This window comes from Ochotona princeps, chromosome 3 (genome assembly GCF_030435755.1).
Source record: "Ochotona princeps isolate mOchPri1 chromosome 3, mOchPri1.hap1, whole genome shotgun sequence".
Classification (NCBI taxonomy): domain Eukaryota; kingdom Metazoa; phylum Chordata; class Mammalia; order Lagomorpha; family Ochotonidae; genus Ochotona; species Ochotona princeps.
The window spans coordinates 100,335,969-100,362,370 of record NC_080834.1 but is presented as its reverse complement, the minus strand read 5'-3'; the positions used below and the strand labels follow the sequence as shown (position 1 = coordinate 100,362,370).

Sequence of the window (26,402 nt, the reverse complement as noted above, 5' to 3'; positions counted from 1 at the left end):
TGAAATACATTAATTTGGGAGGCTAGTGCCATAGTATAGCTCACTAAGCCTCTGCCCACAGTGCTGGCATCCCATACGGGCACCAGTTTGTGTTCCAGGTGCTCTACTTCCAACATTAATGACCTGGGAAAGCAGTGGAGGATACCTGACATCCCTGACCCCACACTCAGGGGGACTTGGAAGAAGCTCCTGGCTTCAGATTGGTCCAGGTCTGGCTGTTGTGACCATTTGGGGAATGGGTCAGCAAATGAAAGATTTCTGTCCCTACACCTTTCTTGGTAACTCTACCTTTTGAATAAAAGAACAAAAGGGCCTGCAGTGACGCCTCAATGGCATCCACTTAGGAAGCCTGCAAGAGGCTCCTGGTTCTTGACTTTAGGTTGGCTCAGCTCTGGTCACTGTGGCTACCTGGGAATGAACTAGTGAATGGAAGATCTTTCTCTCTGTCTCTCCTTCTCTCTGTAATTCTTTCTAATAAAAATAAATCTTAAAAAAAACCAAAAAAACAAAAAAGAAATATATTGGTTCTTCTGTAGCTCAGATGAGCCAAGAATCACTAAACAGATCACACAGCACTGACATCAGAAGCAGGAACTGCAGTACTCACTCTCCTACCAGAAATTAATGTCAAAGGTGGGCATTTGGTCTAGCAGCTAAGAAAGTAAATAAAGATGCCCACTGCCACACTGGAGTGCCTGGGTTGAACACCTGACCCTGGTTCCAGACTCCAGCTTCCTGCTAAGATGGGACTCTGGAGGCAATGGGGATGACTCAAGTTCCTGCCACTAACATACTTCAGCCTGACCCACTGTGGCATCTGGGGAGCGAATCAGCAGATGGGAGCTCACTCTCAACTAAATTAAAATCAACCAATCAACCAACATATAAAAACCTCTTCTGAAGAAATAAGCAATACATTTATCTCAAATGTGAATCAAGTGGAAATTTCTATGAAGTCAGTCACCTTTACTGTCAAAGAGACAGCAAGGTGTCTTTCTGCCTCTTTGACAATTCCTGGACCTTCCACAACACATGCTCTACTCTGGTCTATGACTACTACAGAAACAAAAGGTCTGAATAGCTAGCGATTTGTTTTTCATTGTTGTTTTTTTGTTTTTCAGATTTACTTTATTTTTATTGGTCAGATATGAAGAGAGGAGGAGAGACAGAGAGGGAGATCTGTCTGTTGATTCACTCCCCAAGTGAATACAACAGTCGAAGCTGAGCTGACCCAAAGCCAGGAACCTGAAGCAGGGTCCCAAGGCTTTGGGCCGACCTTGACTGCTTTCCCAGGCCACAAGCAGGAAGCTGGATGGAGACCCTGACACTTGCAAGGCAAGGACTTTAGAAACGGGCTACCACGCTGGACCAAACTGGTTTGTTTTTATAGCTAGGCTTTCTTTTAAAAAGAAGCCAGGAGCCAGGAGCCAGCTCTTCTGGGTCTCCCACGCAGGTGCAGGGTCCCAAGGCTTTGGGCCGTCCTCAACTGCTTTCCACAAGCGGGGAGCTGGATGGGAAGCGGGGCCACCGGGATTAGAACCAGTACGCATATGGGATCCCGGCGTGTGTAAGGTGAGGACTTTAACCACTATGCTATCATGCCGGGCCTATAGCCAGGCTTTCATTTACAGGTTTTATGTGGTTAGCAGCTCTATCACCCTGAAACTTATCAGAATTTTCAATTATCTGAGCAAATCATATTCAATTACATTTTCACCTCTACATCCCAACTCGCCACAAACCTTGGAGGGCTGAATCTTTGGTGACTGGGTAGCCCCTTCTCCAGTGGTTATGCCTTGTTTTTGAGGGGATACAGCTATCATGTGACCCCCTTTGACAGTGACATACTGAGGGAGTGGTGACTGGCTGGCAGCTCCTGTGCTGGGCATGTGAGAGGTTTCACCGGGTTCCTGTTTGATGATCACCTGGTAACACACAAGACGACACAGAAAGCATGTTTTGTTTGAAAAGACTCCACTATAAAGATAAAAAAAGGCTTCAACACAGTCCCTAACAGCGGTAAAGAGAGAAAAAGTATCATCTGGACTTAATCTTGAGCTTTTACAAACTCAACCTAGTCTGTTATTTTAGAGACTGGCGACAAAATAGTAGCAAAGAGAAACAAACATACTGTGCTCTCTGAAAGTACCCCACCCAATACTGAAACGCAGTGCAGTGGACATTCATAAATAAATAACAGCATGACTCACAATGACGATCTGGTTACTAAGATGCAACACATAGGAGGGGTGTCAATCAGCTCCTGCATATATAAGAAGGATTCCGCAACCAGCCCACACTCAGTGGTAGGACCATGTCCTGACATCTACTCACTTTTGTGAAAGCTCCCAGTCCTCCAGTTATGGGCTTAGGGCTCTGAACCTTAGGGTGACTCCCAATTGGGCAAAGAGGCGGCATAGATGCAAACAAAGAATCCTCCTGCTGTGTGTACAAAAATACAAGTGTTACAATCAGAATCAAATGGGCAATTTCAATTACAGTCACTTATATGAAGGACAAATGCAAAATATTCTCCAGCAACAGAAACAACCAAATGACAAAACAAAAGACCCAGAACACTTTGGGGTTATAAGGCCTTTGCATTTGCATTTTAATCTTGTTTTGGAAACAAATGCAAATAGTTTAAACTTGACAAGAATTGCCTTATCTGGGTCCCACTGCATGCTGCAAAAATTTGTATTACATTTAATGAAAGCTTACATCATTGGTATGCCTGCTGGTCCCCTGCCAGGTGGGATTGTATATTTATTTAATTTATTCTGTTCTGTTCTGTTCTACTCTACTCTACTCTATTCTACTCTATTCTATTCTATTCTATTCTATTCTATATTATTTCTTTTATATTCCTAGAGCCTGGGCACAAAATATGTAAGTGAAAAAAACTATACTGCTATAATGTTTCAGTATATACTGTTGTAATGTGCTCACAATTTGATTTGTAAAATTTACTCAATAAACACCCGGAGTACAGAGAAAATATTTCAATAACATTTGAAAAAACAAACCAGCAAAGGCCAGCAATGTGGCATAGCAAGTTAAGCCTTCGCCTGCAGAGCTACCATCTCCTATGGGCACTGGCTGGAGTCCAGTTGCTCTACTGTCCGCCCAGCTCCCTGCTAATGCACCTTGGAAAGCAGTGGAAGATGACCCAAGTGCTTGAGCCCCTGCACCCATGTGTGAGATATGAAGAAGCTCCTGGCTCCCGGGTTCAGACGAGCCCAGCTCCAGCTATTACCAACCATTTAAGGGAGTGAACAAGAAAACAGAAGGCTTTGCTGTCTCTTCCTTTCCTTCTCTCTGTTAACCATGCCATTCAAACACATAAGTAAGTCTTCAGAACAAACAAAAAATCCAGTAAAAAGAACTGTTAGCATATACAATGACAACAATGGTCAACCTTCAAAACAATTAACATTTGCCTCGAATTCTCATATACAAATAGTAATCTTGAAAATTTGCCATATTAAGTTTTAAATTAAATATAAATTTTAAAAGCAAAGTTATGATATTTCTAGGTTATATAATGAAACATCAACATGAAAAGACAGACTGGAAAAGTTAAAACCTTCCAGGGAATTATTTTATTTCTGACATTCACCTATCACAGTGCTTACACACTACCTAGGCTTTGGAAGAAATTCTGCTTTGACCCAGGACAACACACAATATCACCACCACACCACCAGGTGTCTAAGTATAAGAAATGCAGGCCAGCACTGTGACAAAGTCGGTTAAGGTGCTGCTTGCAGACACCTGCATCACACGCCAGGGTGATAAAGTGCGTGGGCTGGCTATGTATGGTAGGAAACCCAGATGTAGGCTTGGACTAGCATAGCCCAGGCTAGTGTGCACATCTGAGGAATAAGGCACCCTGTCTTTCAAATAAATACACAAATATTAAGTTATAATAAACACAGTGGGCTCGGCAGTGTGGCCCAGTGCCTAAGGTCCTTGCCTTGATCCCATATGGCCGCTGGTTCTAATCCCAGCAACTCCACTTCCTCTCTGTCTCTCCTCCTCTCAGTATATCTGACTTTGTAATAAAAATAAAATAAATCTTTTAAAAAAAAAAAATAAATAAACACAGTGTTAAGTACCAGACCGCTGAGAAAAAAGATCTCTGCATTCCCACCGTTCTCCCACAGGAGTTCATGTCTCAAATGGTCTAGACGGGGCAATCAAGACAAGCTGAACCTAAGCAGACAGCAGAGAAGCATCGAGATGCCAAACAGTTTTGATCTCAACGAGTTACAGCATACTTGGGAGTTTCAAATTTCAAGACTCTTATCCTCAAGTAGGAAGAAAAAAAAATATTTTCAATTAACTAAAAAATAAACACATGAAAGAGGAAATTTATTTACTTCTTGGTGGTACAAATATAGGAAAAAAGGAATATATTATCAGATGACTATTTTCTTTTTTTAAAATTTTATTTATTTTTATTAGAAAGGCAGATTTATAAAGAGAACAAGAAACACAGAAAGATCTTCTATCTACTGGTTCACCCACAAATTAATTGGTCACCTTTGGGGCCAGTAGTCAAGCGCTTCTTCATGTCTTACACATGAGTGCCAGTGCCCAAGACTATAACCAAGCCATAAGCAGGGAGCCGGATCGGAAGTGTGGAGTAGCTGGGGTACAAATCAGTGCCCATATGGAATCCTAGCACTTTCAGGTGGAGACTAGCCAATTGAGCCATTGTGCTGGCCGCTAGATGAATATTTTCTTTTTTAAAAATTTGTTTTTATTGGAAAGTCAGATGCACCTGAATGTGCATCCTTTAACAGGATGTGGGGTGGGCCGTGCTGCCACTGGAAGGGGGCAGAATGGGCAGGGCTGAACAAACCTTAACTCACAAGAAACAACAGAAATCAGGTTGGAGCACAGGTCATGCCAAGTAGGTCCTTGCACCTACTGATCTGCGTAAGACAGGGATGCTAAGCCACAGCATCTAAGGGGACAGGACAAGAGAGGGGCTCTACCAAGTTGAATCAGAGCAACCACTGGCCTTCACAAGATCTAAGGCTGGGAATAGGCCCAGTTGGGCAGCTAAGGGGATACTCTAGCTGGGTTGATTTTCCCACCAATGAGCGCATGGGTTGTAAATGGGGCTGCATTCTGATCAGGATACGAGTGTAATCCCACTTGGCACAAGTGTGGACTGGGAATGGAAGCACCAAGCCGGGCCAGACTCCAACACCATCTGGTGCTCTGCAGGACCAGGGGAAATGTATGACAGACTAGGCTAGGTCTCAGCCCTTACTGAACCATGTGTAAGCTGTATGGGGGTATGGAAGAGCCATGGCTGGGTTGAAACATCCAACAGCAAGAACCAGATTGGGTTGAAGAACAGTCAGGAAACACCACTGTTCCTGCTAGGACAGGAAGTGAACTGAACAGGGCTGGCTCATGGACCCACTGGTATGTGCGAAACCTGGCACTGGGAGATGTTCTGATGGAGGAGCCTGGGTAACTCCTCTGGCAGGACACAGTCCCTGCAGGTAAGTGCAAGAAGCACAATAGGAAACAGCCCAGAACAGGCTATGGAAATTATCCCACTGGCATACACATGGCATGGATTGGGGGCAGACCAGGCTGAACCTGTTCACATCACTCGCTGGTGAGTTCGAGTGCCAGAACAGAGTGTGGGTCGATCCAGGTTCGGTTGCGACACATACTAGTACACAATGAGGAATGCCAAGGTGCGATGAGCTGTACCAGATGTGGTTGCAGCGCCCAAACAGCACATGTGATAATCAGGGGGAGGAGGCAAAGCTGACAGAGGAATGTGGGCTCCCTGCTGGACTTCCACTGGAAAGTGTGAGTCGGGATGGGGGCAGATCAGAATAGGCAGGGCTATGACACCTGTGGGCCTCATGTGGGCTAGATAAGGGAAGGGCCACGGTGGGCTGACTGTTCCGACTGGTGCAAGCAAAAACTAGAGTGGGTGAAGGTTGGTTGGGCTAGCCGCAGTACTAGCTGGCAGAGGCTGGCACTTGGAGCTAATTCTGTCAAGTCAAATGCCAGAACCACCTGGAGAACGCATAATCTGGGAGTGAGTGTGGCCTAGAAGGGAAATAGTGGGCACCTCCTTCGGGGCTACCACTCTCATTGGACAGCACGAACACCAGGACAGGGGCAGGGGTGGCTGTACAGGGCACCTGCCAGTAGGTGTGTGGGCTGGATAGCAGGTTGGTTGGGTTGAGCTGGGCTTCAATGCCCAACGACATGTGCAAGAGCTAAACAGGATGTGGCACAGACTTCACAAGCCGGCGGTGCATACTGGCAAGCATAGGAACCAGGGTAGGGGGCAGAACTGGTGGGGATTATGGGGAGTCGCCCCGACTAGGCTCCAGCTCCAACCGGTTTGCATGAGGACCGAGTATGAAGTGGGTAGGATAGAACTGGACTACAACACCCGTTGGTTCACGAGGAAGACAGGGCTGGAAACAGAACAAACCCAGCAATCCCAGCAACCAGCATGTGCATAAGCTGATTGGTGTGACGGACGGTGTTGGAGTAGGTACTAGCAAACTCACGCAAGAATCAGGCCTGGGATCATCTCAGATGAAGTTTCTTTGGAGATCCCTCCAACTGAACTGCTGATCTTAGAACCCCAACCATGAAGAGACTGTCAGCCAGTGGATTCTGAATAGGGTTCATTGCGATTGGAACTGAGAGATTGGCAGCAATCCAGAACTGATGAACTATCAAAACTGTATGAGCAGGACCCTCAGAGCGCGCCTCCTTTTGGGGATCTGGGATGGGTGGGAGGTTGGGTGGGGCTTTTCCCTGTTTGTTTCCCTGACCCCAGATACAGGGTAAAATGATATTGATGTGGAAACAATGGTATTACCCACTTTCGCCCTGTAGCCTTTCACCCTTTGTTCCCTAATCAACTAAGTAAGATTATTAAAAAATAATCAAAAATAAATAAATAAATAAAAATAAAAATTTGTTTTTATTGGAAAGTCAGATTCACAGAAAGGAGAAACAGAAAGATCTTCCATCCACTTGTTCACGCCCCAAGTGGTTACAACAGCCAGAGCTGGGCCAAAGGATCCAGCAAACCTTTTCTGGATCTCCCATGTGGGTGCAGGGTCCCAAGGCTTTGAGCCGCCCTCTACCGCTTCCCAGGCCACAAACAGGGAGCTGGATGGGAAGTGGAGCAGCCAGGACACAAACTGGAGCCCATATGAGATCCTTGCAGTTGCAAGGTCAAGATTTAGCCACTATGCTATCACATCAGACCCCCCAGATGAGTATTTTTATAACAAAGCATTGTTTTTTTATAAGGGAGTATTTTTAACAAAACTGTCTCACCCCCTGCAAAATATATAAATAAGGTTATACCTTCATTACAACTAAATTTTAAAATACTTAGTGATCCTCTGAAGTGTTAAGAATTATCTTCTATATTAGAAAAAAAAATCAAGGTAAAGTAGTTCAATTTGGAGTAATGACTTATAAGCTGGAGAAAGTACTTTATGAAATTTGCATCACCAGATAACCTACTCAGTAAGACTGAACATGCTTTCTTCAGGAACTGACAAAGTACAGTAAGACTGTTACCTTAACAGTAGATGTTACAAAACTACTCCCATGGATTTTAGGAATAGGGGAGCCTGTCCCTTGGGAGACTGGAGAAGCTGTGGAGAGCTTGTTTGTAGGACTTCCTAATAAGCAAGTCAGACATAAAAATTAAATATAAGCAGGGTAAAATTTACAAAATATAAAGTAAAACAACTTTCCCATCATACTCCCCCCATTTGCTTTCCATTTTTAAGGCACGATAGCTCAAAACTCTATTAACTCATAACTATTATGGAAAAAATACTTAAAGATTCATTCCTAAGAAGTCTGTCTCACACCCAGCCTGAAAAAGGATAAAAAGCCGGTGAGAATTCATGGGAGAAAATGTATGCACATTATTCTTTATTCCATATAGAGTAAAGGACAAGTTAACACAATGGTACTGGTTGTGGCACAAACCTGCCAAAATGCATACATTTCATTAAGTAAACACTTTATATCCCATCAGTATATCTGCCATTTAAGATCTAATAAAAATGATCTACACCGCCCATAGCTAATAAGTGAAGAACTAAAATCATATTCAATCATTAGTCACCTATTCCAGTTACCAGACTTGCTTCTGAAGACTTCTGACCTATTCCTAAGACCTACCATCCTTAAAGGACACTTGTCTGACATCCATAAATATGATCAGACAGTTACGGCTAAGGGCTGACCTAAACCTATTTTACAAGAAATTCCACACGTGCAAAAAAGAACTACTTGGAAAAGCCCAACAAACATTTATTTTTGTTAAAACCCAGCATGTTTTTAAAAACTAGCCTCACAATGCTGTAATGATTCCTCTATTTCATTTCTCTTGTCACTGTTTCTCTTCACTGGAGAAGTTTATACTTGGGAGCATTTGTTCAAATGAGGAACTTAAGCAAAATGTTAATGAAAGCAACTAAAAAATCCAGGATAGCACTACATAGTTACATGTGAATCCAAAGACTTTTTATCATTCCCATTAGAGTCCTCTTTTTGTAACTACAACTTTCAACATCCCCTCTATGAGCAAAATATGTCTGACCTGCAGAAAAGTAAAACATCACTTTATTTGGGAAGAAATAACAATCCACAAAGCTACTACTGCACTAAAAGCCTAACTTGGAAAGTTAGTAATCACACCTTTCGCAGGCCCCAAAAGAGCACGTAGTCCAAAGGAAAATAAAATCAATTTGTTTAATTTTCAGAAAACTTAATTCCTAAAAATGTAACTTATATACACAAACAATACACTTTTTGCCACAGAAACAGTATTGAGATAACTTTTATATATTATCTCTTCTATTTATGAAACTATTATACAGCTAAGTCAGAGCAGGATTTCATTTTTTTGTTGTTGATTTGATCTTTGAAAATTCAATTTGATCTAAGATTCTAGAATTGGAAAGCACTTCATGAATAGTAAGAAATCAAATCTCTGAATCACACTAATGTACAGTACCAGGAGTAGCAACTCCAATACACACCTGTACTGGGAGTTGCAGCTCCAATAAGTTGTCCAGGCTTGTCTACGATGACGTAAGGGTTATTAATAACAGAGCTGGCAGTGCCTTGTTTTACATGAACTGGAGTGGAAGCTGGAGTTCGAGGTAATGGTGATGGACTTGGAGTTGAAATTGGGGAGCCTTTATTAAGGAAAAAAGAGAAGAAAAACAAAATAAACCCACACAATGAATCTAAGTAGTCGGAAATGAGAACAAGACTACACACTTTGGATCTGAGTTGTAGTGGCAGGGCAGCTGAGGCCTGAGAGCAGTTTATCTCACTGGGCATTCTCCTCCATCAGCCAGAAGCACCAGCACCATTGGGGACCTTGTAAGAAACAGACTGTGAGGGCCCATCCCAGACCCACTGAACACAGATCTCCATTTTAACAAGATCCCCAGGTATACACAGTCAAGTTCAAATAACAGGGCTTTAAATAACAGTTTGGAATTGCAGAACCTTGGCCCAGTAAGTCCCTTAACATCACCAACAGGTTGCTAAGTTACTGGTTACATTTGTAGACACTAAAATTAGGCAGAAAATTAGATTACCAGTTCGATCGAGGAACCCAGTGTCTTGCAATTTACTTAAATAGGAAAATGTGGTATTTAGCATCGTCCAAGCAAAAAATTTGTCAACACTATATCATAGAAACAATTCTCACAGAATACTCTCAGAGATTACCAATGTAGAGTTAAGTATCCCCAACTATCTTTTACTAATCAATTTTTTCTTTCATTAATCAATTTTTCTAACTCTCAAACAAATTTACACAGCCTTCCCATCTCAATTAGTAAATTCTAAAATGTTCCTAACTGACAGAGAAGATAACATATTTTTAGCTTTTCATCAACACCAAAGATTTGGGTAACATTTCTCTTTAGCTATGTACTACTACCATTAACGTCTTCCCTTCCCCTATTCATTTAAGTGTTGTACAAAAGCTTTCCTATTGCCTGGACACTTGGCATTTTTTCTCTCATCTTTCAGAGGTGGGACATCCAAAACCATAAAGTGTATTCCTACAGAAAGTTTACTTCACATAAATGTGAAGCTGTCAAGAGACAGTCAATCCAAACCTAAGTGAAAAGAAACCCCCAAATATGTGCTGTTTACAGAAATAATTCTTTTAAAACGTGTTCTTCTGGGCCCGGCGGCATGGCCTAGCGGCTAAAGTCCTCGCCTTGAACGCACCGGGATCCCATATGGGCGCCGGTTCTAATCCTGGCAGCTCCACTTCCCATCCAGCTCCCTGCTTGTGGCCTGGGAAAGCAGTTGAGGATGGCCCAATGCATTGGGACTATGCACCCGTGTGGGAGACCTGGAAGAGGTTCCTGGTTCCCGGCTTCGGATCGGCGCGCATCGACCCGTTGTGGCTCACTTGGGGAGTGAACCATCAGACGGAAGATCTTCCTCTCTGTCTCTCCTCCTCTCTGTATATCTGGCTTTGTAATAAAAAATAAATAAATCTTTAAAAAAAAAAAAAAGTGTTCTTCTGAGTTTTAAATTTATCAAAATATTAGAGTTCTTATATACCCCGTCTCACCAATTATTAGCATCATACTAGCATATCTGTCAAAATCAATAAATCAGGGTAAGAGATCTCATTTCTAAACCAACTCCAAACCTTCAAGCTAAACACCAAGCCAAAGGCCTCTGAATTATTTCTACTACTAGTCAACCTGTTTTCCATTTATATATATAATCTTCAAACTTAATTCCTATTTCAGTTTCAACCATGGATCATAGTGAATACCTGTGATTATGGGAAAAAAGTTCTGAGCCATTCTGAATCTCACTGTTTTCCCCTTTAAAAAATCACCTTATGAATGAACTTTTATTTTGCTTTGTGTCAGCTCTGTTAAGCCACAATGACTGACCACACACACACACACACACTGCTGGAAAGAAGCCACGGAGGCAAAAGCCAGGTAACTTGCCATCATTCTGTCCACACCCCCTTTAATGCGTCTCCTACATACCTGAGACGATCTTGCAGCTCATGGTGATGGGCTGGAAGGATTTCCCAGGCGACTCGGGGTTAGGAACCTGACTCTGAGGCACTATTTTGCAGCTTGAAGCTATTGGCTGGAAAGCTGAATTACCATGAGAACAAAACGTAACCTTCTGGGATGTTGTCACTTTGGTGGGTGTTCTTTCCAAAGAAGACGGCAGAGAGTAAAATGTAGTGGGTCTCTCAGCTTCCGTGCTAGCTGGGAATCCTGTGTAAACGAAACAGGCAAATGGTAAGTTACCAATTACTCCAAAATAACAGGACCTTTCCTCGGTGAAAAAAAAAAATTAAAATGCCTTATTTCAAAACACTTTTAATGTAGCAAGATAACTTACTGACCTTATGATTACTTTTTATGGGTAAACATGTTTCATCATATTTATCTAAAGTGCACCTTTCAAGAAATTAGAAAACATTACCTATAAATCATATAAAAGAACACAGGTTCATGGTGTCCTTACAAATATATAAATAAAAAATAAATAAAAAATAAAATAAATTAAAAAAAGAATGCATTCTATTAATCTAATAATCTCCTATCTTATTAAATGTCTGTAGATGCAACTGAAACCTTAAGAGAAATACAGTGACATTTTACAGAAGAACTAAAATATTAACACAGGTTGAAATACAAAGTTTAGAGATAAGTACTAACACTATTTAAAATCAATTTTATCTTAAAAGAAGTTGCTTCAAAAAGTTCTTGGAGGGGTTGGTATTGTGGCACAGTGAGTAGAGCCACTGTCTGCAGAGCTGAATCCCAGAGGGATATAGGCTCCAGGCAGCTCCCTGCGCCTGGGAAAGCAGAGGAAGATGGTCCTGCTACGTTGGCTCATGCATCCATGTGGGAGAGCCAGACAACGCTTCTGGCTCATGGCTTTAAACTGGGTCAGCTCAGGCCATTGCAGCCAGGGGAACAAACCAGAGGATGGAAGGTCTCTCTGCTTTCTGTAATTCTGCCTTTCAAACAAATAAATCTTTTTGAAAAATACCGTTGGAGGGCCTGGTGGCGTGGCCTAGCGGCTAGAGTCCTCGCCTTGAACACCCCGGGATCCCATATGGGCGCCGGTTCTGGTCCCGGCAGCTCCACTTCCCATCCAGCTCCCTGCTTGTGGCCCAGGAAAGCAGTCGAGGACGGCCCAGGAAAGCAGTCGAGGACGGCCCAGGGCTTTGGGATCCTGCACCCGTGTGGGGGAACTGGAGGAGGTTCCTGGCTCCTGGCTTCAGATCGGCACAGCTCCAGCCGTTGTGGTTGCTTGGGGAGTGAATCATCAGATGGAAGATCTTCCTCTCTGTCTCTCCTCCTCTCTATATATCTGACTTTGTAATAAAAATAGATAAATCTTTAAAAAAAAAAAAAGAAAGAAAGAAAAATACTGTTGGAAATATGGGAAATAAAAGACAAGTTCATTTTGAAGCAAAAAACTGGATCCTTTTTTATAATACATACTTTTCATAACTTTCTGAAGAACCCTTGTCTGTGTGAAGACTGAAATATGCATTCAAACATAGATATAAAATGAAAAAAACATTTTTAAAAACATTTGCAAATGACTCTTACTTGAAATAAGGTTAGGTATTTAGTATTCAAATTTCTTGTTCACACAGAGGTTGAACCAGAAAGTCTTCCTGTAATATATTAGAAAGAGCTGGCATTGCTTGAGTCCCAGTTGCTCAATTTCCATTCTAGCTCCCTGCTGACAAAACCAATGCAAGATGACCCAAGTGCTTGGGCCCCGTCTCCCATACGGGAGATCAGAGGAACCGTCCAGTTCCTTGCTTCAGCCTGGGATAGCACTGGCCTTAGCAGTCATCTGGAAGTAAAGGAGTACATGTAAGATCTCTACCTCCCTTCTCTGCAACTCTTTCAAAAATAAATAAAGCTAAAAATTTTTAAATTAAAAATTAAAGAAAATAATTATCAAAGAACAAAAATCAAATCTAAAAAGTGACTTTTTCATTTTATAAAATGCTGGGAGAGCTTTATTGAAAAAAATGAGAACAGCAGAAATTTGGTTATTTTCATAGACTTGTGTAGTAGAGACAGCATGACTATTTTCTTTTATTTACAGTGAAACAGCACGACTATTTATGGAAAACTTATTTTCCATACAGTCTGCCTCTGAAGATCAGTACCACATCATGCAAATGAGAAAGCAATGTCCTAAAATTACTCAATTCAAGGAAAAATGCTCTGTTACCTTTATCTGCGGAGCTATCGGGGACTGGCTCGTGTGCCTGCTTCGCGGGTGAAGAAGCTTTCACAGGGGCTGCAATGGTCAGAGGCAGAGATGGGGGCGCATCAGAGACGTCTGATTCAGAGGACTGAGGGTAAACGTAGTCTTCGCCAAGAGAATGTCGATGGAGCTCAACATCCACTACCTACAGAAATGGGTAACAACCTGGCTCATCAGTGTCCCACAACGCACAAATCCTGCCCAAGAATGTACTGTTTGTCACTTCAAAGGCAACTGCAATCTCAAGAATAAAATACTTTATTCTAGCCAAGAATCTAGTCTGGCTTAAGAGACATCTTAGAGCAAGAGAGAAAAATCTTGTATTCACTGGTTTACTTCCCAAATGGTCAGGGCTGGGTCAGGTGGAAGGCAGGAGCTGAGAACTACATCCTATCTCACATGAGTGGCAGGGGTTCAGGGACTCAGGTCAAATTCTGCTGCCTACCCAGACATAGTGACAGGGAAGTGGACCAGAAGTGGAACATAAGGGCATCAAAGCAGCACTCCAAGCAGAAGCTTAATCTGCTGTGCCATAATACAGAGTCCCAAACGCTTAACTTTTTGAGAGTAGAAGCTATCTTATTCAGTACTGTATTTCTAAGACTTGAACCACCAGTGTTCTGACCACAGTAGATGCTCAATAAATATCTTCTGATATAATACAGGCCATTTCTCTGGGGAGAGTAAGATTTACAAACAGCTGATACTGATTGTGACAGCTACCGCTAATACTTTACCATGAATACAAAAAAGATGAGGATGGAGAACCAAGTTGGTCTTATATCTTCCAACTTCAACTGTATTACAAAGCTCTGTCAAAATAGTATGTTGCTGGCCTAAAGACATATTGATCAATATAACAGACTAAACCCTCACATACACAAGTATTTCAAAAGTTCATGAAAAATGAAATTAAATGCTAAAATTTTTTTTAAGATTTATTTAGTTTTCATTACAAAGTCAGATATACAGAGAGGAGGAGAGATAGAGAGGAAAATCTTCTGTCCGATGATTCAATCCCCAAGTGACCACAACAGTCAGTACTGCGCCGATCCGAAGCCAGGAGCCAGGAACCTCTTCCGGGTCTCCCACACGGGTGCAGGGTCCCAAGGCCTTGGGCCGTCCTCGACTGCTTTCCCAGGCCACAAGCATGGGGCTGGATGGGAAGTGGGGCCGCCAGGATTAGAACTGGCACCCATATGGGATCCTGGCACACTCAAGGCGAGGACTTTAACCACTATGCTACTGTGCCGGGCCCATTAAATGCTAAATTTATCTTGGTGCAAACAGGTCTTCAAAATTTCACAAAAATACTCATTATGAAAAGGCTATTCATGGATCTGAAAAACTTTTTATAGCAAAATAATAATTCAGGGCCCAGCACAGTAGCCTAGTGGCTGGGGTCCTCGCCTTACAAGCGTTGGGATCCCATATGGGCACCAGTTCGTATCCCAGATGCCCTGCTTCCCATCCAGCTCCCTGTTTGTGGCCTGAGAAAGCAGTGGAGGATGCCCAAAGCTTTGGGATCCTGCACCTACATGGGAGATCTGGAGGAAGTTCCTGGCTCCTGGCTTTAGATCAACTCAGCTCTGGCCATTACAGCCACTTGGGGAGTGAACCACTGAATGGAAGATCTGTCTCTCCTTCTTTCTGTGGATCTGACTTCCCAGTAAAAATAAAATAGTAATAATGTAACTCTATTTTCTACCAGCTTTTTATACTGCCCTTGTATGTATGACCAAATGATCTTACACAAGGGTACCAACAATTTTTTCTAACAAAAGATGCTAAGAAAATTAGATATCCACATGGAAAAGAATATAGTTCAACCCTTACATTATGCAGAAAATTAACTCAAAATTAATCAGTTTCCTATCAGCATGCACCCTGAGAAGTAGGTGTTGTCTCAAGTAGTTGGGTCCGTTACCCACGTGGGAGATCTGGGTTGAATTCTCTGCCCACTCCTGGCCACTGCATGCATTGGAGGACTGAACCAGCAGATGGTAGCTCACTCTGCTATTGCACTGTCTCTCAAATAAAGAAATAAACTTTAAAAATTATCAAAGACCTATACAAGAGCTAACAATAAGATCTTATAAGAAAACTTAGCAGGAGAACTTCATGACACTGGATTTAAGATTTTTTGGACATGACAATGAAAGTACAAGCAATAAAATAAACAATGGGCAAACTTAAACAACATCTGCCTCAAAAGATACAATCAACCAAGTGAGAAGGTAAAAACGAATCACAGAATGGGAATGCATATATGTAAATCATGTATGTGGTAAGAGCTAATATTCTGGAAGAGCCTGAATGTGAGTAAGAACTCTCGGGGTCGGGCATGTGGGGTAGAACTCCACTTCATTGGCCAATCTTGACCAATGAAACAGAGGAAGCACCCCTCGGCCGCTTTTTAAGCAGTTAGCACCATCTTTAATCTGCAGCTGCCAGTGCACCCTTTGGGCACCGGGCTTTGCCAGCTGGCCACACTCCAATGAGCTCTGGGGAGCTGGGGTGATGAAATACTGCCTAGGGACATCCATGGACACGGACACCATATGTGAAAGTGAGGAATTAATCCTGAAGGACACCTAACAACAGGGGCACGGTACAGGCTGGTAAGTAACGGGACTGAGACCTGGTGGTATGGAGGGGACAGACTGCAAGATCTGTATGGGCCATACTGATTCATCAGCCCAAATGGGAGTCCTGAGATGGGCTTGTTAGCACAGAATATCACTGACCACCACACGGCATACCACATGACAGCTATGGCTGGAGGCCTTTCTAGCAGACCTAGATCCAAGAACCTGAGTGAATGCTAGAACAGCGGACAGATCACACAAGCAGGGTCATGACACTAACCAGCACGTGAGAACCAGGTCCAGGGTAGATTCTGTGGGGGATAATTGGCTCCAACCCTGTGGAAATACAAGTCCCGCTGCTTAGCTCAAGAGTTGGGGTGGTGACTGGCTGAACTAGGAGTAAATATGGAACCCACCAACACTCACAGGTACTGGAGCTGAGGAAAAGCTGGGCAGGTCCAAGCTGCAGCACCTGCATGTGCATCCTAAAACAGGGTGTAGTGCGGGCCGGCCCGCAACATCCACCAGCTCATACAAAGGCCAAGATGGAGGGGCAGGCTATACCAGGCAAGGGCCTAGTACATGCTGGAGCATGTGAGATCTAGGTCTGGGAGTAGACTGAGTGAGGAAACTGGGAGGCTCCCCTACTGGGCCACAGCTCCCATTGGTGAGCATGTGTTCCAGGCCTAGGAGTCAGGCAAGCTGAGCAAGGTAGCCCCACCCATTGGCAAGTGTGTGGGTTAATCTTGGAAGGGGGCAGACCAGGCAGGGCCGAGCAGATCTTAGCCCACTGGCGAGTGCAGAAACCAGGCTGGAGTGCAGGTCATGCCGGGCTAGGGTATCACATCTACTGGCTCACATGAGCCGGAGATGGGAACAGACTGAGCAGGGCCAGGTTGCAGCAACCCGCCAGCAAGAGTTGGGACTAGGGGCTGGCTAGGTCAGGCCACGCTACAGTATCAAAAGACAAAGGCTAAGACAGATGAGGGCTATCCTAGGCCTGGTCAGAGCAAACATTGGCACACATGAAATCTGTGGAGGGAAGCAGGCCTGGCTGGGGAGCTAAGGGGATACCCTGGCTGGCTTGTGATTCCCATTAGAGAACATGAGGGCCAGGGTGGGGGCTGCATTCTGGTCTGGATATAGTTGCAGAATCCCTTGGCGTGTGTGTGGGCTGGGTATGGGATGTTCCAGATTAGGCTAGAATCCAGCTCCCACTGGTACTCATGAGAACCAGGGTAGGTACAGGACGGCCTAGGCTAGGTCTCTGCCCCTACTAAGCCATGTGTGAGCTGTGTTGGGCTGGGTTGTAGCGCCCAACAACAAGAACCAGAATGGGTAAGGGCCAGTGAGGAAAAGCCACTGTTGCTGCTAGGACAGGAGGTGGACTAAGTAGGGCTGGCCCATGGACCCACCGGTGTGCACAAGATCTGGCACTGGAAGAGATCCGGATGGAGGAGCCTGGGGAACTCCTCTGTTAGGACATAGTTTCTGCAGGTGAGCGCAAGAACCAAGACAGGTAGCAGCCCAGACCTGGCCAAAATACAGTACCCACCGGTATATATTTGGTGCAGGTTAGGGGTAGACCAGACTGGGTCAGTCCATATCACCAACTGGCGAATCTGAGTGCCAGAATGGAGTGTGGGTCAGGCCAGGTCAGGTGCAATACCAGCCAGTCCACATGAGGACTGGGATTGGGAGCTGGCAGGCCTGGGCTAGGCTGTAGCCCCCAGCAGCACGAGTTGGAATTTGGGGTGGGCCTGGCCTGGCCAGGCTACCGCATCCACTGGCAAATGCTGAGGTGAGGGGGCTGTGCCAGACTGGGCCACAGCACCCAACCAGCACATAGGAAACACGGGGGGTGGGGAGTGGAGGTGGGGATGGCCCCAGTGAGGGAGCTGCAAAGGTCCCCCTGCTGGGTCACTACTCCCACTGGTGAGCAGGAGAGCTGGGATGGGGACAGAGCAAGCCATGCAGGACCACATCCAATGGCCTACATGTGAGCTGGATCAGGGAAAAAGCCAGACTGGCTGACTGTACCTTCTGGTACATGTATAAGCCAGTGTGGGTGTGGCTTGGTTGGGTTTTGCCACAGCATCAGCTGGCAGATGCTGGCACAGGGGTCAAATTCTGTCAGGCACAGGCATGGCCTAGACAGATGGTGGCACCCACTGGCACCAGTGTGGATTGGATAGTGGGGCTGGTTGAGACGAACTGGGCTTCAATACCCATCAACATGTACAAGAGCTAAACAGGATGAGGAACAGATGGAACCAACCTGCTGTACATACTAGCAAGCACAGGAACTGGCAAGGGCAGGGGCGATCTGGTTGGGTTTTTTGTGGGTTGCTCTGTGCAGTTCCCACTGGCTTATATGAAGGCCAAGTATGCGGTGGGCAGGACTGTGCTGGGCTCCAACACCCATCCAGTTTCATAAAACACGAGGCTGGAGTCAGAACCGACCCAGCAATTGTCACTACCAGTGTGTGTAGGCTGATTTGGGTGAGACGGTGCCAGACCCTGTACTGGTAAACACACACAAGAATCAGGTCTGGAATGGCCTCAGAGAATTCCTGGGTGCTTCCCTACCAACTGAACTGCTGGACTCAGAACCCTAACCATGGAGAGAACTGCAGGTTCCATGGGCTGACTGTGGGAGTGGATGTGTTAGAGCTGGGCCTCCTCAGTGGCTCAGATGGAGCAGAGGACAGCATATCCAAATGTACATGGAGGATATGGCAGTACACTGGAGCTGCCAGAGGACACCTGGTACCATGGCAGAGGACAGAGAAAAGAACAAATTGATCAACTACCCCAGCCAATCGTTGGCAGTGAAGATCTGGGCAGATGGAGACAGTAAGGTGGACTATAGCAGTCAGTGGATTCGGGAGAGATTTCATCATGATTGGAGGGGCAGGATCGCCAGCAATTCAGGACTATTGAACTATCAAAACCTCTTGAGAAATTCAGGGCTTTGTAAATTTCTACTTTTGTTCTTGTTGATTTTGTGTTGCAGCTTTTCATTTAAGAGGGATGTGTGGTGACTGTGTAATGGAGACTATCATGTCCAGACGTGAGGATGCAGTGCAGTGTGCATCTCTACTTCCAGATCAAAGATGGACTCCCAATGAAACTATTAGCTGTATCTTGACAACAGGAGGCTGGACTCTCTGCCATTATCCATGCCTGCAATGATGAACATGTGACTGTTTATGAGGAGTTATACTACAGTAATAATATAGGGGAATTTGGTGGGGGGGGAGGGGAACTGGGGCGAGGGCAAGGGAAATAAAAATAAATGATAAATAATTAGTTTTAAAAAATGAGTAAGAACTTTCACAAGCAAACAACAGAGCCACCTGATGAACAAATGGTCAAGGGGCCAGTGTGTGGCACAGCATTAAGCTGCAGCTTGGGAGGCCTGTGTCCCTTACTGGAGTGCCTGGGTTCAAGCTTCAGCACTACCTGTGATTCTAGCAGGTGAAGGTTCAATTGGTTGGTTTCTTGCTACCCATGTGGGAGCCGTGCACTGAATCCCCAGGTCCCATGTCAGCCTGGCTCAACCGCAAACATGATGGACATTTTCATTGGGAACTCATTCTGTCATCTGTTTCACAATTAAAACTTTTTTAAAAACGTGTGTATGGGGAGGACTTGAACAGGTATTTGTGAAATGAAGATAAATTACACTCGATATTTGTGGAGGTAATGTGAAATCACAGAAAATACTGTGATAGTTCTTAACAATCAAAACAGAACTACCATCGAATTCAGCAATCTCATTCTGGGTACATACCAAAAAAAAAAAATTGAAAGCAGGGACTCAAATAAGTATCTGTACACCCACATTTATGGCAGCAGTATTCCCAATACTCAAAAGATGGAAACAATCCAAGTGTCCATTCATGGATGTTATCTATACACATAACTAAGTACCACTCAGCCCATGAAGGCAGGAAATTCTGAGTCTTGTTCTGACACAAATGAATCTTGAGGATATTACTGAAGATGAAATAACTCAGTTATAAGAAGACAAACACTATATGATTCCACTTCATGAGGCAGGTTAGTAGTCAAACTCACACAGAAGGTAGAATGGTGGCTGGCAGAAGCTGGGTGCAGGGAAGATTGGCAGGTGTGTGCGTGCCTATTAAATGGGTACAAAGTTTTAATTCTGCAAAATGAAGAGTTTTACAGGTGGGTGTGGTAGTGATGGCTGCATAACAGTGTGAGCACTGAGCTGTATACTAAACAATTAAGATGGTACATGCTACAATTTTTTGAGGCACAAAGAAAAAAAAAGAAACCAAAGAGGTCAACTTTAAAAAGTCCAACACTTATTTTTTTCTTACTAAGATGAAGATCAATTTTCAATTACTTGTTCCCAAATAATATTATACAAAAAATACTTACCGTTTCTGCTCCTAACGTCTGCAAGCCAGTGTAAGTTCTGTCCAGCTATTAAAACAGAGGAGAGTGCAGAATGTCACTGTGCTGGCCCAGAATCTCAGCGCATCTCTCTCTAAGCCCCTCCCACTGTGGGTGTAGGTTATCCATTCATCACTTCCACAGAAACCCTCCATTTTCTGGGGGAAAGCACTGAGTAAAATAAAAAACAACCTCATGCATAAGTTACTGTAGTTTAACATAAATCGTATATTTGCAAAATCCAATTCTAAGAAAAATCTAGAAATAGAAGAAATTTTACACCAAAAGGCATTTGCTACAACATAGCGCTACCCCTGAACCACAAACAGTTAAACGTGCTGCAGCAGGAGTGCTTAGTTAAAGCAGGGTTTTCCGAGGCTCAAGCTCTATGCAGCTACTTAGCTGTGGTTTAAAACAACTCAGGAGAAATGCTTGCAATGATAGGTTGTACAAATAAACATACAAAGTAACCATTACTAAGGTTTTTTTCAGAGGCAAAAGCTTAGGTAATAAAGTATAAGGCTAATTGTTTCAATTATATTAACATCACAAATGATTACTTTTGAGAAAAGGAGTATAAACTCATGGAATGCTAATAATATAAACAAGTTTATACAGAAAAAGGTCATACTCTCCTTTTTTTATTTACATAACTTACATCCGTCATTTTTTAAAAAGGAATTCTGAGGTAGGCACTGAGATGCAGAGAGTTAAAATAGTGCTCGCAGGGCTTCTCGACCTTCTAGCTAGTATCAAGTGAGGATCCTGCTTACAACACTGTCATCTTGTACTGGAGCAGCAGTCAAGTCCCAGCTGCTCTGTTTCTGATCCAGCTCTCTTATGTGCCTGGGAAAGCTGTACTTGGGCCTCTTCTCATGTTTGAGAAACATGGATGTCCTGGCTTCTGGCTTAGGCCTGGGCCAGCGCTAGCTATTACAGCAGTTTGCAGGAGTGAAATAGCATATGCAAGGCCTGTATTTATTTTTTTTTCTCTCTCTCTCTCATTCTGTTTTTCAAATGAATAAATTTGGGGGACTGACAGTTCCATTGATCTGAAGTTTCCATGTTCTCAAGAGCTCAGAAATTACACTTTGTTACCATGTATTGACAAGTTACATTCTTGGAACTAAGTTTTAACATAAACATTGATAATGCAGTTGGTATCAGAATAACAAGAACTGGAAAATGGTGTTATGTCATAAATAGAATTTGGCTCCATACCCTCAAACAGACATTTAAATCCACTTTATGGGGCCTGGCGGCGTGGCCTGGTGGCTAAGGTCCTCGCCTTGAATGCGTCAGGATCCCATATGGTCGCCGGTTCTAATCCCGGCAGCTCCACTTCCTCTCTATCTCTCCTCCTCTCTGTATATCTGACTTTGTAATAAAAATAAAATAAATCTTTACAAAAAAATCCACTTTATGTTAATACTCAATGGATTAATGTTAATGGTTGATGGATCAGGTTGGTGGCTTGATCCCATCACATTTGAAAGTGTGGCTTTGGGAAGCCGCTGGTTAGGACAATGATGCTGCAAGCAGCCCCTCACACACCCAGGATGACTGCACCCTCAGAGAGCACAGAGGGCGAGTGCGCTCCTCCACCTGGCTTCTGGGCTTCCCGGCTCACATGGCTCTCTCCCGGCACATGTTCCACCCCATCCAACCTCAATCAGAGGCTAGAATAATGCGGCCACCCAACCTTGAGCTGTTAATTTCCATAACTAGGCTGAAATAAATATATTTCCTTCCTAACGAGTTCCTCTCAGCTACTCTGGCCATAATTAAAAGCTGACACACAGCAAAAAAGCAACACTTACTACAGAATGGATTTTGTCTGGAGCAGAGAAAATACAGAGATGAAAATTATCAGTTTTAGGAATCTTAACCATAAAAATTTTTTTTTATATTATATTATTTAAGAAATCAAATAAGGACAAATGGGAGCAAGGTTTGTAAAGAGTAATTGTAGGTTGGTCCAGTGCGAAAACCTAGTGGTTAAAGTCCTCCTCACCTAGCACGCACTGGGATCCCATATGGACAGTGGTTCTAATCCTGGCAGCCCCAGTTCCCATCCAGCTCCCTGCCTGTGGCCCAGCAAAGCAGTCAAGGATGGCTAAAAGCCTCAGGACACTGCACCCCCGTGGGAGACCCAAAGAGGCTCCGGGCCCCTGGCTTTAGATTGGTCCAGCTCCAGCCGTTGCGCCTGCTTGGGGAGTGAATCAGTAAACAGATGATCTTCCTCTCTGTATATCTGACTTAGTAATAAAAACAGAATAAATCTTAAAAAAAAAAGGAGCAATTGTAGATAAATTTGTGAAAGAATCTTCTAAAGTTTATTTACAAAATGGATCAACAGGTGATTACCAATCAGGGATGGAAGATGGTGAATTGCACATATTCTGGAAATCTTAAACTTCATTTAGCACTTAAGAAGAGTATTTAATATATTCTTACAAAGATCTGTCTATTTATTTCAAACGCAGAGCTACAGAGAGAGGGAAAGACAGAAACAGATCTTCTACTGCTGGTTCATTTCCCAAATGACTGCAAAAGCCAGGGCTGGATGAGGTCCAAGCCAGGAGTTAGGTACTCCATGCTCTAGCCTGGTCTCCCATGTGGGTCAGGGGCCCAAATGTTTGGGCCGTCATCTGCTGCTTTCCCAGGCACTTGATTTTTAAGTGGAATAGCTAGGACATGAACTGGTTCCCATGAGATGCTGAATCACAGGCAGGTTAACCTACTGGGCCACAACATAAGCCATAAATATTTAATATTTACAGTATTTAAAAACATGTCATATATTACAGGTTTTCAGAATACAGAGATTATCACAGGCTGAAATATCCAGGAAAATTTACACAGAGATTGAAGAAAAAAGAAAATTCAAATAAGCACTAGAAGAGGACAAGAGCATAAAAAGACACAAGGGAAGAAAGAAGGCCCAGGGAATTTCTAGCACATAAGCAGGCTGACACGAGTGCAACAAGATGCTCATGCAAGTCAGCAGTACGAGATAATTCAGGGGAAGTCAAGTCAAAATGTGAAGAGCCTTGACCAGCAGAAGAGCGTGAACTGCAACGTCAGGAATTCAAGTTCTCTGAGGAACCGCTAACTGGCGGTGGTGCAGAACGGCAAGGGGAAAGGAGAGGGATTAGACAAGTCTACCGGGAGACAAAGGACTAACAGTCTAGCAGAAAGAGTGTAAGGAAGATTATGAAGAAATCATGGTCTACAACTCAACAGAAAGATGGCTCTGAGAGGGGAGAATAATATTCCAGTACAAAGAAAAATCGTACAGCTACAAAACAACTGTTTACGGCATCAAGGCCAAACACACAACAAATTAATAAAAGTATGTTCCCTAGTAAATTAGGCAAGAAACATTTTGCTGGGTCTCTGAGTGATTTTTACAACATAATACTATGTATTCCTTATTTCAGAAATAAGGACTGGGCAGGCACAAGGTTTATGCGCAGTGCTTAAAATAAGATCAAAAGAAAGAAACACCTTCCTTATGGGACAGTATTCTGCCCCTGTGAAGAAAGTGGCTACATGCTCCCTCTTCTGCTTCGTCTCTTCTCTGAGGTCATAAAGGTACTCTAGTATTACAGCATCCCCAGACAGTAACTCAAACATCAAGTTACAGCAGTACTGTCTACCACTAACGGAAGGTAAACGTCAGCATTCCTTAAAGCTGAGGGAACACAAGCAATCAAAGGGGAATTCTATAATGTACTCAGATCTTGTTTTATTTTTGTAGCCATTAATGAGAATAATGTGATAAATTACAAAGTAAGGGAGTTTGGGGGAGAAATATATTAGAATTATATATGGAAAAAAATAAAACATGAAATCACTATAAGAGGGCCTGGCAAATATTGAAAATTATTTGTCTTACAATTATAAAAGTTAAACATTCTTATCTTAGCATAGCATCTTAAAACTAGTATAAAAAGCAGACTCATTGGTAAAGGGAGATCTGAAAAACAACTCCAACAATGTATTATATTGATTTCATGTTTCTTCTATATTTTTAAAATCATGGTAGATCTCATAAACAGTTTCATATTATGCTTTTCATTTACTACAATGGCAATTTTCCCTGTATATAAAAACACTTGATAAAACACAATTTACAATGGCTGTATAATAACTCACGTGGATTTATCAATGATGGATTTCTACAATACACTGCCATCTTGCCTAGCATTTCACAGATGCCAAAACATTCACTTCTACTTTCATCCTTATGAGATAAACAAAACTTTTATTCTTATAACAAAAAGGGCTTGTTACCAGCCTTATTTTATAAAAAATAGATTAAAAAAAAAGATTTTAGCAATTTTGGCCCAAGTTTCACATTAACAGTGAAGTTCTGATTAGAGATTCAAGTATGCTAACAGCATGATCAATTAGAACACACACTTGCACTGTGCTATAAACCAACTCCCTCCCCAGAGGACAGTGAACCACTGCAGCAGAGCGCAAAACCGATCCAACAAGACTACCCTGCTGCATCTCTCAGGAGGCCTAACACTATCAATATAAATAGCTGGTGAAAAAGACATTTCATTTCTAGAGCCATTGCTACAACATTGTTACAATACCTTTAGATTATGTATGATATCTATCCGTTTGTTCTGGCTGTCCTTAAAGTGAACTTGAACTCTGACAGGAAACTCACCCCAGCCTCTTCTGGTCAGGTGAAAAGGAGGCTCTCTAGGGAAAAGCAAACATTAACACATTCATCCATGTTCATCTCTGGTCCTTGAGAGGAAAAGCTCTCTCATAATGGATAAACTCAAGTTCTTCTGAGAATCATTTAGGCTTCCTCAATTCAAGTTAAATCAACATGATGAATTTTGCTAACATACTACATTATGAAAAAATAATTCAACTCAAATCTACACTAAGTACTGAATTACTGAATTCTTAGAGTTATGAAGGTCAGCCCATACACTTCTGATTTGATGTCATTTCCACAGATGAGCAAGCCTCCCTGACAGGTACTTGAGGGACATGCCTCGCCAAGCCTAGGTTCCCTACCTCACACCTACAAACTGTGCCCGCCGAGGCAAAAATAAAACAAACAAGAATGCTCAACAAAGGGCCTTTTTATTTGAAGCTGTTTGCTAAGAAGACTTAAAGAATGGTCATCTACTTACAATAGGATTTTCCCCATTTGCTGACCATGATTTTAGTGAGTAAAGGGAAATGTGTGCGAATACTAATTGGACTAAAGAATTCTTAGCCAAATGTAATTGGGAAAGAGAGAATTAATCAACCATACTGGCAAACGATTACTAACTGGTGATGAGTAACTGAAGACTTATCATACTTAAAGACTTTCTATAATAAAAACTTGGAAATTTAATCGATAAATCTTAAGTCTGCAACATCATTTCAGCTCATGGGGAAGAGACAGAATGCTTTTAAAATGAAAATTTGTTATGAATCCCTGGCTTGAAATTATTGTAACGAAAGAAGATGCCAAGATTGCAGCAGAGAACATTTTTTTCCATGGGATGTGGTTCTGGAGAACTAAAAATACACAGATTCGGTAAGGGCAGAATCTAGGAGCACAACTGGAGAGCAGTCACACTAGAAATGCTACTGGGGATAAGCTTAGTCACTTAAATTCCAGCAAAGTGAAGGGACAAGCTACGCTCACTGTGCAACAAACACCCTTTAGTAACACTGTTTCCTGAATTTCTCTCACAATGGATATGGTACATTGGGTATATTCCTTAACTTACATGCATTATTACTTGTCAATTTCTCATGTAAGGTTAAATATGATCAATGACCAAAAAGGAAAAACCACAGTAGTAAGCAATGTAAACAGGACACAAATTCTTACTCATCCACTTAATTCAAACAGCTAGCCAGTCTGGTAACCACAAACTTCACATTTACTAAAGCTCCATTATGCTTTTTTTTTCATTATGTTTCTAAACAGCTCTTTTATCAAAAGTTTCCCTTACCTCCCTAATGTTGGTTCCAAGTAGCCATTCAAAACTACAAAGAATAAAGTCTTCTACC

The 26,402-nt window shown here is 42.9% G+C and overlaps 1 protein-coding gene across 3 annotated transcripts in view; it reads right to left on the bottom strand.

The window, feature by feature from the left end:
- The window catches only part of YEATS2 (YEATS domain containing 2), a 122,883-nt gene that overhangs the window by 47,987 nt on the left and 48,494 nt on the right, over nucleotides 1-26,402 (bottom strand). For all 3 annotated transcript variants that reach the window (XM_058662152.1, XM_058662151.1, XM_058662153.1), the window contains 8 exons: nucleotides 24,968-25,079; nucleotides 20,343-20,387; nucleotides 13,306-13,486; nucleotides 11,073-11,312; nucleotides 9,072-9,230; nucleotides 7,594-7,697; nucleotides 2,335-2,442; nucleotides 1,743-1,925 (listed from right to left, as the gene is read on the bottom strand). In XM_058662152.1, the coding sequence (XP_058518135.1) occupies nucleotides 1,743-1,925; nucleotides 2,335-2,442; nucleotides 7,594-7,697; nucleotides 9,072-9,230; nucleotides 11,073-11,312; nucleotides 13,306-13,486; nucleotides 20,343-20,387; nucleotides 24,968-25,079 (1,132 nt within the window). The remainder of the gene's footprint in view (nucleotides 1-1,742; nucleotides 1,926-2,334; nucleotides 2,443-7,593; nucleotides 7,698-9,071; nucleotides 9,231-11,072; nucleotides 11,313-13,305; nucleotides 13,487-20,342; nucleotides 20,388-24,967; nucleotides 25,080-26,402) is intronic.